General features: G+C 39.3%; 1 protein-coding gene across 7 annotated transcripts in view; it reads right to left on the reverse strand.

Moving 5' to 3' along the window:
* LOC126335504 (uncharacterized) overlaps positions 1 to 19,091 on the reverse strand; it is a 141,184-nt gene that overhangs the window by 65,344 nt on the left and 56,749 nt on the right. For all 7 annotated transcript variants that reach the window (XM_049998851.1, XM_049998852.1, XM_049998855.1 and 4 more), the window contains exon 5: positions 6,371 to 6,480. In XM_049998851.1, the coding sequence (XP_049854808.1) occupies positions 6,371 to 6,480 (110 nt within the window). The remainder of the gene's footprint in view (positions 1 to 6,370; positions 6,481 to 19,091) is intronic.

The raw sequence follows: 19,091 nt of genomic DNA on the forward strand, positions 1-19,091 counted from the left end.
TTCATCCAGCACACAGTCTCCACACACTCGGATGTGCATCTTCCTATCCACAGTATCTCATCTCGTCTAGCATAATCTTTGAGCGACCACAATCTATAATTGCCTGAGAAGCTTTCAAAAAGTCCCAACCAAGAATGACGTCATGTCTACACTCTTGTAAGACGATGAATTCTAAGAGTTGTCTATGGCCACTTATACCCACATGAATGACACATCTTCCTGTAGGTTTTACATATTTCCCATTAGCCACCTTTCTTCTTTGTTGTCAACGAATACAGTTTTCTGCAAATGGCGATGCTACTTCTCCAAAATGACTGAATATGATGATCCAGAATACACAGGAGCTTGGGCTGGTTGGCCATCCATGAGAATATTGACGTAGTTTCCTATCATTTTTGTAGTGATCGACAGCGGAGGATATTTCTCTTCGGTGGCCTCACCTCCAAGGAAGGTCACACCCTTTAGTTTTCCAGGTTGCGGTGGCTAGGTGATTGGCTGGAGCTTCTAAACAGTGATGGAGACCTTGATCGGCATGTTGGGAGTGTCCTCTCCAGCGGTTAGCTTGCAGCAATGGTGACCTACGTCATCCTGCACCCACATCTTCCTGTTCATCTTCGTAATCCTGGAGTTGGTATCGGCTAAGACTGGTCTGCTGTCTTCCGGAACAAGCATCATCAAATACCCGTCACCTTTCCTTCCTTCATTATGATCTCTTGAAGCGGCTTGGCTTTTTCCTCGCCTGCAATCCAAGTGCCTTCTGAACTTCCTCTCTATCTGACGAAGAACACCTGTGAAATCAGTTCCTTCCTTCATCACAAGACATCAATACGACATTTGGAAGCCATTCAAACATATTGCATGTAATTCTTTTTTGATGAATTGTCTTGATATATTGGCACCATTTTATGAAGTCGTCTGCTGTCGAAACCTCCTTCAGGAGTAGGATTTGATACATATCCTCAGCAACATCCATCATGAGATGTGCATCCTTAACTTCCTTCTTCATTCTAGGACCCACTATTTTACACAGTTCCAAGACGTCTTGAATGTAGGATGCTGCAGTTTCTCCTGGATGCTGTGACCTGTACTTTACTATATCTTCAGCCTTGCACTTCTGTTGCTGTGTGTTGCTGAAATGCTTGTGCACTTCTGTCTGAAATACTTCTCAGCTTGAGAACTTCTCCTCATTGTTCTCATACCATTTCTTGGCAGTGCCCTCCAAGTAGAAAAATACGTTAGCCAAACACACGGTGTCATCCAATTTGTTAAATTTGGCTATACGCTCATATACCTTCAGCCACTTGTTTGGATCTTGGCCATCGCCACCAGAGAACCAGAAGGATGTCTCATGTGGTGGCAAACGGTTGCTGTCATTGTAACCTCCTCCTCTTCTTCTGTCTCCGATAGATTGCGATCTGTTGAATATGGCTCACACTCAGGTTTCTCACCACGTAAACGGCAGCTCTGTTGTGGCCTGATGGGAGCCACTGTGTTGTCGATAATGTGCGCTATCACAAGTTCCAATACCCAGCGCCTCCACCACAATAATGTCACATAGAAGATGGTGTAATTAGATGAATGACGAACACTAACTTCACTTAACAAAGGTTAATTCAGCACTTGTACATATAAGAGCCGGAGCAAACTGCCTCTGGCCAGATCACTTACAGTATATATACAGTTACAGGACATTCCAGTCCAATGATTCTTGACTTACTTCTAGAATGTACTCGAACCGAATATAGACATTAAAAATTTACAGTACAAGTGAGTTTTGAACTCACGACCCTCCATGCAACAGTCTAGTTTTAAAAAATTAAAAAAATAAAAATAAAAAAAATAAAAAAAAAGGTTCAAATGGCTCTGAGCACTATGGGACTTAACATCTGTGGTCATCAGTCCCATAGAACTGAGAACTACTTAAACCTAACTAACCTAAGGACATTACACACATCCATGCCCGAGGCAGGATTCGAACCTGTGATCGTAGCAGTCACACAGTTCCAGACTGAAGCGCCTAGAACCGCATGGCCACACCGGCCGGCCAACAGTCTAGAATCATAGTCACTATACCACAGTGACTGTGCTACTCAGCTTCTTCTGCAACAATATTTATGCCAAACCGAGTGCAGAAAGGTTCTCCCAGAAAGCAGATGTAAGAAAGCTGAGTTCCATTTCAGTTCAGCCAGTCATATGGAACAAACAGTTTTGTCACTGAAGGTAATGTCATTTTTTGTGATTCAGTAAACATACACCATGACATTTAATTGTTGTTCATTACTTCAATAGCAGCACATGTAATGTTGATAAAAATATATTTTTATTGAAGTTCTTACTAGAGCAGGCCCAGTTACAATAGGCTTCCTGAGGTAGCTTACTACTGACAGCACTATGGATGTTTCAGCATTGTAATGTGCCACTGTCAGTCATAAACTAAGTTTCCCACGGGATTCCCACAACATTACAGACAAATATCCCTAACTTTGGTTTGCTGCAGAATCTTTGGACATACAGTATTCTCAGTTCGAATATAATAAACTTTCTTGAGACTGAGAGGCTTATATCCACGAATCAGCATAGTTTTATAAAGCACTGCTCATGAGAAACTTAACTTGCCTTTTTCTCACATGATGCACAGTGAATTATGGATGAATGCAACAGCCAGATTCCATATCATTAAATTTCCAAAAAGCATTTGATATGATGCCCCATTGCAGGCTGCTAATGAAGGTATGAGTGTATGGAATAAGTTCACAGATATTGAGTGGCTTGAAGACTTCTTAAGTAACAGAACCCAGTAGGTTGGCCTCAACCAGGAATGTTCATCACAGACAAGGATATTGTCAGGAATGCCCCAAGGAAGTGTGATAGGAACGCTGTTATTCTCTAGATACATAAATGATTTGGCGGACAGTGTGGGCAGAAACCTGTGGTTCTTTTCTGATGATGCTGTGGTGTACGATAAGGTGTCGATACTGAGTGACTGTAGGAAGATACTAGTTGACATACATAAAATTTCTAGTTGGTGTGATGAATGGCAGCTAGCTCTAAATGTGGAAAAATCTAAGTTAATATGGATGAGGGGAAAGAAGAAACCACCGGTGTTTGGTTACAGTATTACTGGTCGCCTGTTTGAACAGTCAAGTCATTTAAATATCTGGGTGTAACATTCCAAAGCAACATGAAATGGAACAAGCATGTGAGAAACGTGGTAGCGAAGGCGAATGAATGGTGATTTTGGTTTACTGGGAGAATTTTAGGTAAGAGTGATTCACGTGTAAAGGAGTGCTGCTCAAGGGTTTGGGATCCGTATCCTGTCAGATTGAATGAAGAATCGAAGCAGTTCAGAGGCAGGCTGTTAAATTTATTACTGGCGGGTTCAAACACCACATTAGTGTTATGGAGATGCTTTGGGAACTCAAATTGGAATCCCTGGGGAGAAGACAACATTCTTCTTTGAGAAAAGCTATTGAGAAAATTTGAATCTGACTGCCGAACGATTCTACTGTCACCAACACACACTGCATGTAAGGACCACAAAGATAAGATTCGAGAAACAATGGCTCATATTCATATGGAGGCATATAGACAGTCCTTTCCCTCACTCTATTTGCGAGTGTAACAGGAAAGAAGATGACTAGTAGTGGTACATGGTACACTCAGTCACACATCATACGGTGGCTTGCGGAGTTATCTAACGGTGGCTTGTGGAATTATCTACGTAGATATAGATGATGCCCATAAACCATTAACAACGAGATGTAAAGGGTGACATCTCTAGCAAACTGGTATCAATAAAATGTCAGTTTTACAAGCAACTACAGAGAAGAAAATTTTACTGCAGATTGTTAACCATGCAGTTTAGCCCCTTTGATCTCCAAACCAGCCAATTATAAACTGCAATCTGGCTCACACACATTACAGGCTGACAGAGACACCAGTTCTTTTGCTATGTCTCCTACAGTCTAACTCACAAATCTTCCTCCTTAATCACTGTTTTTGTTTTGCACGTTGGTATTCCAGTTGATATGAGCTTATTTACTTATTTTCATTTTTTATTTGTAGTTCACTGCTGCTATTTGAGTTTACATATTGTCATTTGGAGATAGTGAGTGGAGCTGTAGATGCTGGAAAAGCGGAAAAATCAGTACATTTCAAACATATTCTTCTGTTTTGAGTTCAACAGAAGGGCGACATAGTGGAGGCAGCCAGAAACATCAGTGACTTGCATGGAAATAATGCCATTGGACAGAGTACAGCAAGAAAACAATTTTCCCGTTTTAAGGAAGACTGTTTTGATATTGTGACTCTTCATGTTCAGGAAGACCTTCGGAGTTTGATGAAGATCGTTTAAACGCTTTAATCCACAATGACCCACGTCAATGTACTCGAGAACTGACACTATCGTGTGACATTTGTGTGCAATGGGGACGGTTCAAAAATCAGGTGTATGGGTACCACATGCTCTAAGCCAAAATCACTCAAATCAGTGGGTAGCCATGTATGCATTCTGCTTGCTCGTCATCATCATCAACTGGCTCGTGAACAACACTGACCATTCCTATCCTCTATCATTACTGTTGTGGACTGGGGGCATCCACTGTGATGAAAATCTCACTGCCAATGCAAAAGACTACCAAAGGTTTTCTGCTGGAATGGGTGTTTGGGTTCTAGTGCAGCACACACACAATTAAATTAATACAGAATAATTAACAGAAAAACATATTACTCAACTTTTGTAAAATTGGTAACAGCAATTGAAGAATGCAGGTTTAGCCTATCTGCTCAGCATTGACTACAGTTCCATGAAAGGAAACTACATAACATTCCCTGAACTAAAGTCGGAAGAAAACTAACCATATGTCTTGTTGTGCCATTTGAAGAACAGTTCCAGACTAAGAGTGCTCAGTTAAATCTCTAGGCAGGCTGTCTCACCATACACAGAGAATTCTATTTCCTGTTCTGTTTCTACTGTAGATGAACAACTGTCTATTTGTCAGCCATTGTTTCTATCTTACTAGATGACTAGAAGACTTGAAGACATAGTAAATGTTTTGCAGGAACTCCCTAGCAAGACTTGGACCAATTCACAACATTGCAACTGACAACTTCTGCTTGTGCATCGTTACTTAAGCACATATCTCTCTCTCTGGTGACACTGCTGCTCCAGGGAGCATGCTTCTCACATGCAGTACAGTGATGCTCCTGCTGCCCACAGACATCAATAGTACTTCTGGCACCAACTGTCGCAAACTCTTTTAATGTGGCATCTCAGTACATCACAGGTACTGTTGACATGAAATGTCTTCATGCTAACATAAGAAAAAGAAGGGAATGGTTGAGCCCAAGCACAGCATCAACTCTATGTACAAAGACATGCACGCATCCACAAAAGATACTATTACACAACTGATGGAACAGCAATGGTGTGTTGCACTACAAATTTCTTCCCTGAGGTATAAACATCACTGCTGACAGTTATTGGCAGCAACTGAGATGTCTTACAGACACAGTCCCAGAATGATTACCAGGAATACTGTGTGAAACAATGCTACTCCACAATAATACATACCCTCCCCCCTCCCTACGCATTTTGCTAGACTGACAATAAACATTACACAGAAGATGGGTTGGGAAGACATTCCATACGCCCCCTATTCACCTGGTCTTGTGCTCTCAAGAGTTTTACCTTTTCCACTATCGAACAAACTTCAACGAACTAAAATGCTCTCCGAACATGACTCAATGAGTTCTTCGTCTCAAAACCGCATGGATTCTAAGATGCGGATTATAAAAGTTGCCCCAGCGTTGGCAGGCCATTGTAGGCTGTTGAGAACATTGTAGGGGAATATATTACTGATGACTAAAATCTCTATCATGTGTATCTGTTGTATTTACTAAACCTATGGAAAAATACTATGAACGTATGCACTAACCAAGTATTTCCTCCAGTTGTAGGAACGACAGATCAAAATGCTTTCGGTTACCACTTAGTAATCGGAAGCATTTTCCTATTTTTATTTGGTGGTAGCCTCACTCTATAGATTTCTTTTGTATCGGAGCCATTGAAATGACACAGGATATCAATTATTTACTAATATCATCATTTATTCTACACAGATGTGGTACCAACTGCCTCTTGTAAGGAACCAATCACAAGGTACCACGCTCCTTTAATCTTCCAGGATTACCTTTCGTCTGTGCAATGCATCAAGTACTAAGCATAAATATTTTGTCATTTCTAAATGTTGATATGTCACACATCTTTAATCTTTTGCAATAATTCTTAAGCTCTGGATCACAAACTTGTTCCATAGCTCTTTGGCAGTTATGTGACTTGACACCAAGCAGAAGTGCAAAACCAACTTACCTTGCCAACCATAATGCAACAGCAGAACTGCAATTCCTTTCCTTAACAGTTTTATTACATTTATATGTCCCAAGTTTAAGGACTTGTAGCCTCTTCCTAACGAGAACCGGCTGAAAAAAAGAAAATTTAATTACATACTATGTTAAGCAATGCACATCATGTACTATGATACAGATTGTCCAGGAAGATGTAAAGAATGTAAATGTTGTGTCTTCTAATATTGTCATGGTAGTACAACAAAAAGCCTTACTTAATTCTACCCACTTACACATCTCAGCCACATATTTTCAAAATATGCTATACATAAGCTGGAAATCAATGTTCTCTCCTTTCAAAATAGTTTTTGATGGTACATATTAGAGTCGACACAGTTGAATAAGTAATAGTGAGTAAAAGACATTTGGTGCCAGTAACTATATTTGCACTTCCAGGTAAAATACATCGAACACAACAACCAAGGAACTTATATACCACACATAAAACTCAGAGCATACAATAGCACCAGAGAGGTCTATTATATTTCATGTGATGCACTTTGCTGCCATCACACATAAAATATATTGTACACACAATTCCAGCACCCACCTTTAAACATACAGGGTGGTCAGAAATTCCCGTTACAAACTTCTAGGACATGTAGAGGGTCATGAGCACAGAACATTTTGAATAGGAACCCATGTCTGGAAACGTATCCGTTCTACGACAGTTTCAATGCAGATGATTATCTCATAACACAGCCACGTGAGGAATGTACTTAGGCACGACTCAATACAATTGTTGCAATCCATTTGAAAAGAATACTGACTCATTCCATTATTACTTACGCATTTGCATTATAACTTACACCTTATGGTTTACATTAATTGACAACAACAAAAGAAAAACAAGGATAATGGAATGTAGTCGAATTAAGTTGGGTGATGCTGAGGGAATTAGATTAGGAAATGATACCCTTAAAGTAGTAAAGGAGTTTTGCTATTTGGGGACCAAAATAACTGATGATGGTCGAAGTAGAGAGGATATAAAATGTAGACTGACAATGGCAAGGAAAGTGTTTCTGAAAAAGAGAAATTTGTTAACATCGAGTATAGATTTAAGTGTAAGGAAGTCATTTCTGAAAGTATGTGTGTGGAGTGTAGCCATGTATGGAAGTGAAACATGGATGATAAATAGTTTAGACAAGAAGAGAATAGAAGCTTTCGAAATGTGGTGCTACAGAAGAATGCTGAAAATTAGATGGGTATATCACATAAAGTACTGGGAGATGATGAAGCTTGCACAGCATAGAGTAGCACGAGCTGCATCAAACCAGTCTCAGGACTGAAGATCACAACAACAACAACAACAACAACAACAACAACAGTCTTAAAAGGTAGCCTAGCTTGTTTTCCTTTTATGCATATCTCACAAGGGTCCTTGGATACACTATAATCCTGTATTGCCTATATCACATCCCTTATTAGAGACATACTCTTTCTATTTAGATGTACAAGTCTGCAGTACCATAAAAAACCATCCGCTGAGTATACTGAATGACTAACATTTCTATGTTTACTGTCAATGGTATCCAACTTAAAATACCCCTTTTGTTACTTGCTGTAGTTATAACTTCACCATTTTTATTGATTACTCTTGCTCCGTCAATGATAAAAGTGACTGTATTTTCCTTCTTGACATTTTCCACTACATAGTGAAAATCATGTGCTGTAACTATATCAGGTTCACCATTTACACTTACATTTAGGTCTAGTTTCCCCAACCAAATGACATTGGAGCTTGCTGCCATCAGTAGTAGATATTCCCATACAAGTCTTATCTTTAACATTACACAGAAAATATTTGTCATTAACAATAAGCACAGATGCACTCGAGACTAAAATCCATTCCAGTTGACAACTAGCCATATCTCCAAAAGAATGAAAACATGAGAATGTCTTACCTTTACAATTAGTCCCTCTCCCTGGGCTACCCACAACATACTTCATTTGCTGAGTTTACTTTTCTTCTACACTGAGACGCAATATGCCCCTTCTTCTGACATCTATAGTACCTCATTGATTTCTTCCTTTTTTTCTTAATAAAGAGCAGTTTCCTTCTCCAATATATGACAGCTTGAAGTAATCTTTACATCCTGTAGGATTTTCAATTTAACGCTGTCACCCGCTATACCTGAGATTTCCAGCCCCATAATCATAGGCACTTACCTTTCGGGCAGATTTGCCAATAGTAGTGTCGCTATCTATTTCTTAGCAATTTCAAACCCAATGTTTCTCAATCGGTTCAACTTGGCTTTTATTTTGTTGATGTATTCATCTATGCTCTTGCATTTGTCCAGTGGATTGGTAATTAACTCACGTAATAATCCTACTTTCCTTGTAAGACCTCCATCCTCCAATGCACCTCGTAATTTGACCCAGACTTCTTTCGCTGTCGTAGCTTTTTCAATGTGAACATAATTCACTGATTCATTCTGTAATATCAACTTTGATTTTGCTTTCCTATCCTTACTTTAATAATTCTGATTTGCAGATTTCATTGTCCCATCCAGTACATCCTGTGGGTCGTCCAAACGTGAATACGCTTCTACTGCAAAATTCCACATTGCATGGTTTTCGCGACCCATTAGTCTTTTCAATTTGCAGAATTTGTACCGTGATCATTTTAACAGCAACTTTGATATTTCTTAATGTAAAGAATAATACCAAAAAATAAAACAAAGCAATTGCAATCATCTTATAAAGATGACTCATACTTCACGCAAGCGCACTACTTGGAGCTTTTCCAATACTTTCTCACTACTATATTATGGATATACTTATTCCAAATGCATCGCTTTTGTACTCAAACAAATGTCACATAAAATTAAGAACTATGTGGGAAAGTTAATCCAAGAATAGAGAGTTTTTTAAACCTCATCAAGAAACAAGGCGGCAGGATGTTTATACTGCCAATAACATAGATGACAAACATAATGTTTTCCTTAACACATTTTTCATGCTCTTTGGGAGTTGCTTTCCATTAGAACGTTCTAAACAGGGCACTAGCAGTAAAATGCAGCCTGGGTGGCTGACTTGTGGGAAGGATATCATGTAGAACAAAATGGGAATCATATCAAAATGATAGAAGTATGCTATGTGACAGAAGTATATGGACACCCCCTAAAACACACGTTTTTCATATTAGGCTGTGAAACAAATACTAACAAAGAGATAGAGGGGTTGGCCAGTACTTACCTCAGCTCAGTACAGCCAATAGATGCACAAAAAACAACCGAAAATTTACATTTCTTGCTTTCGGAATAAATGTTTCTTCATCAGGGAGGAGAGAGGGGGAAAGAAAGGGAAGAAGAGAAAGTGGATTTAGTTACTCACAACCCAGCTTATGAAGCAACAGGGAAAGGAAAACAGGGAGGGTAGCAAAGATGGAGGCATGGTTGTCAAAGCCAAAGATATATCTTTGGCTTTCCTCTGACAACCATGCCTCCAAAACAGTCCCTGGCCGGAGATCCGAATGGGGGACTACTTTACCTCCGGAATATTTTACCCAAGAGGACGCCATCATCATCTAACTGTACAGTAAAGCTGTATGCCCTCGGGAAAAATTACAGCTGCAGTTTCCCCTCGCTTTCAGCCATTCGCAGTACCACCACAGCAAGGCCGTTTCAGTTCGTGTTGCAAGGCCAGATCAGTCATCATCCAGACTGTTGCCCCTGCAACTACTGAAAATGCTGCTGCCCCTCTTCAGGAACCACACGTTTGTCTGGCCTCTCAACAGATAACCCTCCGTTGCGGTTGCACCTACGGTACAGCTACCTGTATCGCTGAGGCACGCAAGCCTCCCCACCAACGGCAAGGTCCATGGTTCATGGGGGAGTGTCATCTATTATGAGCTACCAAAACCTGATGAAACCATTAACACTTATCGCTGCCAACAGCAAATGATCAATTTAAATTGAGCATTACATGAAAAATGACTGGAATATGGAAAAGGGCAACACAAAGTCATACTGCTCCATGATAACGCTCCATCATACACAGCAAAATGGATCAGGGATATGATCGAGGCATTCAATGGGGAATGTGGCTTATTCTCCAGACCTGGCTCCATCCAATTATCATCTATTTGCATCACTGGGACATGCTCTTGCTGAAAATGTATAAAAATGGCTCGCTGATTGGTTCGCTTCAAAAGAAGTTTTTTTTTTTTTTTTTTTTTTTTTTTTTTTTTTTTTTTTTTTTTTTTTCCTCCCATAGCCTGCCGGAGAGGTGGGAGAAATGTATAAACAGCAATGGAGATTGTTTCGAATAAAATATTGTTTATCAGTTTCAAACAACAGATGTGTAGTTATTGCAACCAAATTCCAGTTTCACACTTCTGCACCTGGTAGTTATGTTATACACCATCATGTTACAAGCTACAATTCGGAGTCCTCTAGTGGCAGAGGGTTGCATCTTGGATCAGTGAAGCGGGAAAGATGACCGAGTAATGAGTGTGATATGTAATACCTCAAATGATACTGAGAACAGAATAAAAATTTCAGAATCATTACTTTTCAGCACTTGCATATAGTATCGAAACCTAGGTCAATTTTTAAATAAGTAAACTCCTGGCAACAGTTTGACTTTTTATTTTAACAACTGAAAGTACAAATGTACCTTTGTTAATAAACGTTGGCATATAACAACTTAAATGCTATACAGAAGTCAAGATCAAATCCACAGCTTTCAGAACATCATGTTTTGGATTCACATGACTGATATTTTTTTTACTCCAGAATCCTCACTGATTGGTATGGAGGGAGCCATTCTGTTCGAGATGCCACATTACGTTTGATCTCAGAATCAGTTCAATGGTTCTATTAACAGATAAATGTCAGTGACAACAGTGGTAGTACAAAGTATATCAAAAAGACATATCCAATATTTTTAAAAATCATAACCCTAAATAATGTCTCAAGCAAATTTAATTATAAGACTAAACGATCACCTGAGGTACAGGATTTACTCATTACATCCAACACTGGGGTGCTATTCCAATGCCACAGCACCCTGGTAATTGTGACAATTTAGGGGGAAAATAAGCAGAGGATATGAACTGAAGTTTGTGTTCTGGAGGGCACTGGATTTGCATAGTCCATGCGGCAATGTTAGCCATAGGGCTGCGGTGACGTAATGGTTAGCATTCCTACCTAGTAAGCAAAGAGACCCAGGCTCAAGTCCCGGCCACAGCACAAATTATAATTCATTTATTCACCTTCCACCATTATTATGAACAACATGTTGAGTTCTGCAATTTCGTTTAGTGACAAGGCAACATTCTATTTAAATGGAAAGGTGAATCATTATAATGTGAGAATATGCGGTACTGAACAACCACATGAAGTTGTACAACATGAGAGGAACTTTCCAAAATTCTATGTGTTTTGTGCAGGTTCACAGGGAAAGGTGTATTTTTCTTTGCTGAGAACACTGTTACAGGAAGCACATATCTCAATATGCTTGAGAACTTTATTTTTTAACAGTTAGAGATTGAGCCAAACGCCTTTGTTTGCCAACAGGATCGGGCACTGCCACACTGGCATCTGAAAGTGCGGGAATTTTTAAATCTATGCCGGGCATCTCAAAGGGAGCATACTGAACACCTATGAAAAGGTATGAAAAAGAACTTTTTAAGTTTCCTGTTCATCAAAAAACAAAATTCATTGCGTGTGGCCAGATAGGTCAAAGGTGATGATCCAGACTAAATGGGACACCCCAGTCCTCCAGGTTAGAGGTTGGGCCAAAACCCTCACACCGTAAAAAAGATGATTGTTATGAAGCACTAAGAAATAGCCTCAGATTTGTTACGGAACAATGGAAACGACCCAGGAAATCAAAGGATAATGTCAGGAGATCATGGAACAAACATAAGGTCTTTGATGAAGAACTGAATAGGTACATGCTCGACATAGTGACACTGCAATAAATGAGATATACCTACTTCCACAGTGGAAATAAAGAAGGTAAACATCAGTTTGGAGTGGACTTTGCAGTAGCCAACAGAGTAAGGGTAAATATGGACTTCAAGGCTGTTAATGAAAGAATATGCTGGATAAGAATAAAAGGAAAATTCTACAGCATAACTTTGGTTTCATTCCATGCACCTGCAGAAGATAAAGATGACAGTGAGAAAGACAGTTTCTACAAAAACCTAGAATTGGGTGTATGAAGGAGCACCATCATACGATGTGAAGGTTTTCCTTAGTGATGTCAATGCTAAAGTAGGAAGAGAAGATATTTTGAGACCATACACTGGCTGAATATAGAATGGGGGTAAGGAATGAAAGAGGAAGCTGCCTGGTAGAATTTTGCACAGAGCATAACTTAATCATAGCTAACACTTGGTTCAAGAATCATAAAAGAAGGTTGTATACATGGAAGAAGCCTGGAGATACTGACATGTTTCAGATAGATTATATAATGGTAAGACAGAGATTTAGGAACCAGGTTTTAAATTGTACGACATTTCCAGGGGCAGATGTGGACTTTGACCACAATCTATTGGTTATGAACTGTAGATCAAAACTAAAGATACTGCAAAAAGGTGGGAATTTAAGGAGATGGTGTAATGCTATTGTAAATATAATACTGCCATTAATCAGTATATTTTAAATTTTTTTGTTCCATAATAATTTTGAAAAATTAAGCAAATACTATAATGAGAGTAAGCTTCTGTTAAGTGTAGTTTATCTGTTTAAAATAACCTCTTTGATGTAGGTGGAATAAATGTATTAAAACATTTTTTTGTAAATAATTAGATATATTTCAAGTACAACCATAATTAATTACGTCAATTTTGTATGTATATGCTGTCATGCAATTGTAGATGGTTCATACTTAAGGTTTTTGTAAGCAGAAGTGTAAATTGAAAAGGTGTAGGGATCATAGGTAGAATGGAACTCCGTTCTGTGGTGGAATGGAAAAGGTGGTGGGGTGCGCAAGTGAGATTTAGCGCACAAGTGGCTAACACAGTTGGTAGCTGCCCTGCAAGTGGTGAGCACGCATTACGTTGGTCAAGTACTAGAGGCCCCAAATTTACTTGCAAGACTGGGTTTTGGCTTCGGACGTGTTCTACATGATTGGCGCAGTACAGCAATAAATTAATAGCTCAGAAATTTGCAATTTTATTGTCACCACCAAGCAGAGATAAGTACATCAAGAACCGTACCTGTGCAATGTTATTACGCAGCTCTGTCTCACGCCACCTTCCACATCAGTAACAGGCAAAGTACTTTATTTAGAAGTGTATCACAGTATGAACCATCCATCTTCAATCAGTGGAATATAAGTGTTAAATGTACCTTTGTGTTTAACTGTAAATTTCCTATTTCATTTACCTCAGTAGGCTCCTTACCTAAATAAATTCATTCCGAGTATCCTGATGTTTATTGAAGCTTGAATAATAGTAAATTACTGGCAATAGTAGTGTTCTGGTAGTAAATTCTGAAAATCATTATTTAATACTAAAGTTTGCACGTATCAGTTTAAGGGCCACCCCTTTGCGTGACAATGAGGATATGTTTTCAATAGCATTTCTGAAAGTAAAGTAACTTTATTGTTTAACTGCAACAATCTTAACAGTAATTTTTCGTGTTGCTTCTCCAAGTCAAAGAAAGCCAGAAAAATAAGAAAAAAAAACATGTGTGTGTGTCATCTTCAAATAATTACTGAAGTATAGTGATAAAGTCCATAACTAACAGAAAGTGGGATTAATAGTACTTACTGCCAAGTGACCGCAGTAAGTGGAAATTAAGTGGTTGTGTTTCAATTACGTAGTAAGTGAAAGTAGTTATTTATTCAGTGTCGAAAAGTGACTTCATCTTTTTGTGTAGACACTGTGCCCAATTTGGGCTTGCGGCCATTTTATTAAGCAAAACAGTTTATTGTTATAACAGTCTTTGTCTGATAAAAGGTTTCCAAAAGTAATTATTTTCACTGCTTTTCTCACAAACTGTATGATTCGGACAAAAATAGTTCAATCCTTTACCATTAGATTGAACACTGTTAAAATATCTCTCCGAGAGTCGATGGTTTTGGAGTGTCAGTGCTGCGTAATTTTGTGGTGGTGTTCCTACAGCTACTTACTACACAGTTCTGACTTTCCGAATCGCGGATCTTCCGTCTTTACAGTGGTAGAACTTAAATCGTTCTAGTACCGTATTAACGGGAACGCGAAAGTACCATTGCAATGGGACCTGGATAAACTGATAGAACGAGGTTGTATACAGTTTCGAAGAGGGCATTAGGGAACGATTGACAAGAATGGGGGAAAGAAATACAGTAGAAGAAGAAGAATGGGTAGCTTTGAGAGATGAAATAGTGAAGGCAGCAGAGGATCGAGTAGGTAAAGAGATGATGGCTAATAGAAATCCTTGGGTAACAGAAGGTATATTGAATTTGATTGATGAAAGGAGAAAATATAAAAATGCAGTAAATAAAGCACACAAAAAGGAATACAAACATCTCAAAAATGAGATTGACAGGAAGTGCAAAATGGCTAAGCAGGGATGGCTAGAGGACAAATGTTAGGACGTAGAGGCATATATCACTAGGGGTAAGATAGATACTGCGTATAGGAAAATTAAAAAGAGACCTTTGGAGAAAAGAGAACCATTTGTATGAATATCAAGAGCTCAGATAGAAACCCAGTTCTAAGCAAAGAAGGGAAAGCAGAAAGGTGGAAAGAGTATATACAGGGTCTATACAAGAGCGATGTTCTTGAGGACAATTATATGGAAATGGAAGAGGATGTAGATGAAGATGAAGATGAAATGGGAGGTAAGATACTGTGTGAAGAGTTTGAAAGAGCACAGAAAGACTTAAGTCGAAACAAGGCCACGGGAGTAGACAACATTCTACTAGAACTACTGATAGCCTTGGGAGAGCCAGCCCTGACAAAACTCTTCCATCCGGTGAGCAAGATGTATGAGACAGGCGAAATATCCACAGACTTCAAGAAGAATATAATAATTCCAATCTCAAAGAAAGCAGGTGTTGACATATATGAAAATTACCGAACTGTAAGTTTCATAAGCCTTGGCTCCAAAATACTAACACGAATTCTTTACAAACGAATGGAAAAACTGATAGAAGCCGACCTAGGGGAAGATCAGTTTGGATTCCATAGAAATGCTGGAACAAATGAGGCAATACTGATCCTACAACTTATCTTAGAAGCTAGATTAAGAAAAGGCAAACCTATGTTTCTAGCATTTGTAGACAGAGAGAAAGCTTTTGACAATGTCGACTGGAATATTCTCTTTCAAATTCTGAAAGTGGCAAGGGTCAAATACAAGGAGTGAAAAGCTATTTACAATTTGTACAGAAACCAGATGGCAGTTATAAGAGTCGAGGGACATGAAAGGGAAGCAGTGGTTGGGAAGGGAGTGAGACAGGGTTGTAGCCTATCCCCAATGTTATTCAATCTGTATATTGAGCAGACAGTAAAGGAAACAAAAGAAAAATTCGGAGTAGGAATTAAAATCCATGGAGAAGAAATAAAAACTTTGAGGTTAGCCGATGACATTGTAATTCTGTCAGAGACAGCAAAGGACTTGGAAGAGCAGCTGAACGGAATGGACAGTGTCTTGAAAGGAGGATATAAGATGAACATCAACAAAATCAAAACGAGGATAATGGAATGTAGTCAAATTAAATTGGGTGATGATGTGGGAATTAGATTTGGAAATGAGACGCTTAAAGAAGTAAATGAGATTTTGCTATTTGGGGAGCAAAATAACTGATGATGGTTGAAGGAGAGAGGATATGAAATGTAGACTGGCAATGGCAAGGAATGCGTTTCTGAAGAAGAGAAATTTGTTAACATTGAGTATAGATTTAAGTGTCAGGAAGTCGTTTCTGAAAGTATTTGTATGGAGTGTAGCCATGTATGGAAGTGAAACATGCACGATAAATAGTTTAGACAAAAAGTGAATAGAAGCTTTCGAAATGTGGTGCTACAGAAGGATGCTGAAGATTAGATGGGTAGATCAGATAACTAATGAGGAGGTATTGAATAGAATTGGGGAGAAGAGAAATTAGTGGCACAACTTTACTAGAAGAAGGGATCAGTTGGCAGGACATATTCTGAGGTATAAAGGGATCACCAATTTAGTATTGGAGGGCAGCACGGAGGGTAAAAATCGTAGAGGGAGACCAAGAGATGAATACATTAAACAGATTCAGAAGGATGTAGGTTGCAGTAGTTACTGGGAGATGAAGAAGCTTGCACAGGATAGAGTAGTATGGAGAGCTGCATCAATCCAGTCTCTGGACTGAAGACCACCACCACCACCACAACAACAACAACAACAACAACAACACGCTGGTCTTCACAGTCTGCATGATTCCTCTAACAACAATGGAATGAGATTAGTCAATCTTGCAGCTTCAAAAAACATAAGAATTATGAGTACCTACTTCTCGCAAAGACAACCATAAGATAACATGCAAGTCACCTGACCGAGACACTCAGAACCAAATAGACCACATACTTGTGGATGCCAGACACGGAAGTGCTATCCAGTGTGTAACGGCTCAAAGAGGTGCAGAAATAGGATCAGACCATTACCTTATGGTGACAACCATACAGGAGAGGATAGAAAGCCGTAACAGCAGGAGAAGAGAAGCAGACCAGAAAATAAATGCAGACCTACTGGAAGAGGACCACACTAAGAAAAGATATGCACTTGAAATTGAAAACAGGTTTGCTTCCATAGAAGAAGAAGACAAAGATGATATTGAAAAGTTTTGGTCAAAAATCAAGACGGGTTTAAAAGATGCTGCAAGTGAGGTGCTTAAACCAATGGAAAAAAGGAGGAAGAGCAGAGGATGGTTTAATGATTGGTGTAGAGAAGCAGTCACCAAGAGAAAAGCAGCGAAACTGTTATTACTGACGAACGAACAGGATGAAAGAACAAGGTTGAGATACATGGAAGCATTTAGAGAAACAAGACAAGTCCTTCGAACAGAAAAGCGAGCGTTCATAAACAGTAAAATAAAAATGGCAGAAGACCAGACAGTAGGAAATACAAGAGACTTTTACAGGACAGTCAGGTTCTTCAAGAGATAATACAATCCAAGGCTTGACGTGATCAGAGATCAAGAAGTACAGACAATCACAGATGAAATGAAAGCTACGGAGGAATGGAAAAATTACTTCGAAAACCTCCTGAATGTAGATATAAACACCATGAGTGCTACAACAGAAAATGAAGAAGAAGAATCATATAGACAAAACAGAGATACTATACCACTGGGGAAGTATCAACTACCAAGCATGGAAGAGGTAAGAGCGACGATAAAACTGCTGAAGAGGGGGAAGGCACCGGGAATAGACGGCATACCTGCAGGGATGCTGAGGGAGGGAAGAGCTACTCTACAAGCAAGACAATATCACTTAATCTGCTTAATTTGGAAGAAGGAAAGGATCCCAGAAGAATGGAAGGAGTCTGCATCTGCCCTATACTAAAGAAAGGAATCACATTACTATATACAACTTATAAAATCCTGAGTATGTTGTTACTGAAGCGACTAACATCGCATGTCGAGAAAGTACTGGGATTCTAACAAGCAGGTTTCAGAAAGGGAAAGGCAACTGTAGACCATTTACATACAATATGGCAAGTGCTAGCAAAGAGCTGGAAATTCTGCAGAAATGTTCACTACCTTTTTGTGGACTTCCAGAAACCTTATGATAGTGTGAATAACAAGCAATATGGAAAGAACTCAAAAGGGCTCAAGTTCTCAGAAAACTCATAAAAGCAACACAGATATGCACCCAAGAGACAACATGCATGGTGAAAGTAAATGGAAACATATCAAAGAAGTTCAAGGTGAGGACTGGAGTGCGACAAGGAGACTGCCTCTCCCCTCTTTTGTTTAACCTGGTACTGGAGCAAGCCCTAACAAAGGTGGCAAGCATGGAGACAGGAATACAGCTGGGAAGATGGATCAACACCCTGGCCCATGTAGATAATGTAGTTTTAATAGCAGAGAAAGAGCAATACCTGGTTCAGATGACAAGAACATAATGGAAGAGTAAATGAGAGGCTTGAAGTTGAATATGGATAAGACAAAATACCTTGTAGTTAGCAGAGAAAATGACAACAGACCCCTGAAGGTGGAGGACAAAGTCTTTGAAATGGTAAAACTCTTTAAATATCTTGGGGCTATACTCAATGAAAGAAACGAGATAGACCAAGAAATTACCGCACGAATACAAGCAAGAAACAGGTCAATGTTCGCTTTGTGAAAGCCGTTAAATTCCCGGTTTCTACAGAGATCCTCAAAGACCAAGATCTACAAGACAATAATATGACCTGTAGTCTTACACAGAGCAGGGACCTAGACCGTCACCCAAAAGATGGAAAGTAATCTCCTGACACTTGAGAATACCATCCTAAGACAGATTTTTGAACCAGTGAAGGATGGAGATGACTGGAGAAAAAGATAGAACTGTGAATTGCAGGAGCTATACAAGTCGATGGACATCACAGCTGCGATCAAAGAAAGAAGACTGAAGTGGCATGGACACACAATGCATCGAGAAAGCCAGATCATCAGGCAGGTAGTGGAGGAAGACATTAGAGCCAAAATACCACGGGGAAGACCACAACTCCAATGGATTGATCACATCAGAGAGGATATGAGTATACTGGGGCTGTCTGAAGAAGTATACATGG

Source organism: Schistocerca gregaria, chromosome 2 (assembly GCF_023897955.1).
Source record: "Schistocerca gregaria isolate iqSchGreg1 chromosome 2, iqSchGreg1.2, whole genome shotgun sequence".
Taxonomy (NCBI): domain Eukaryota; kingdom Metazoa; phylum Arthropoda; class Insecta; order Orthoptera; family Acrididae; genus Schistocerca; species Schistocerca gregaria.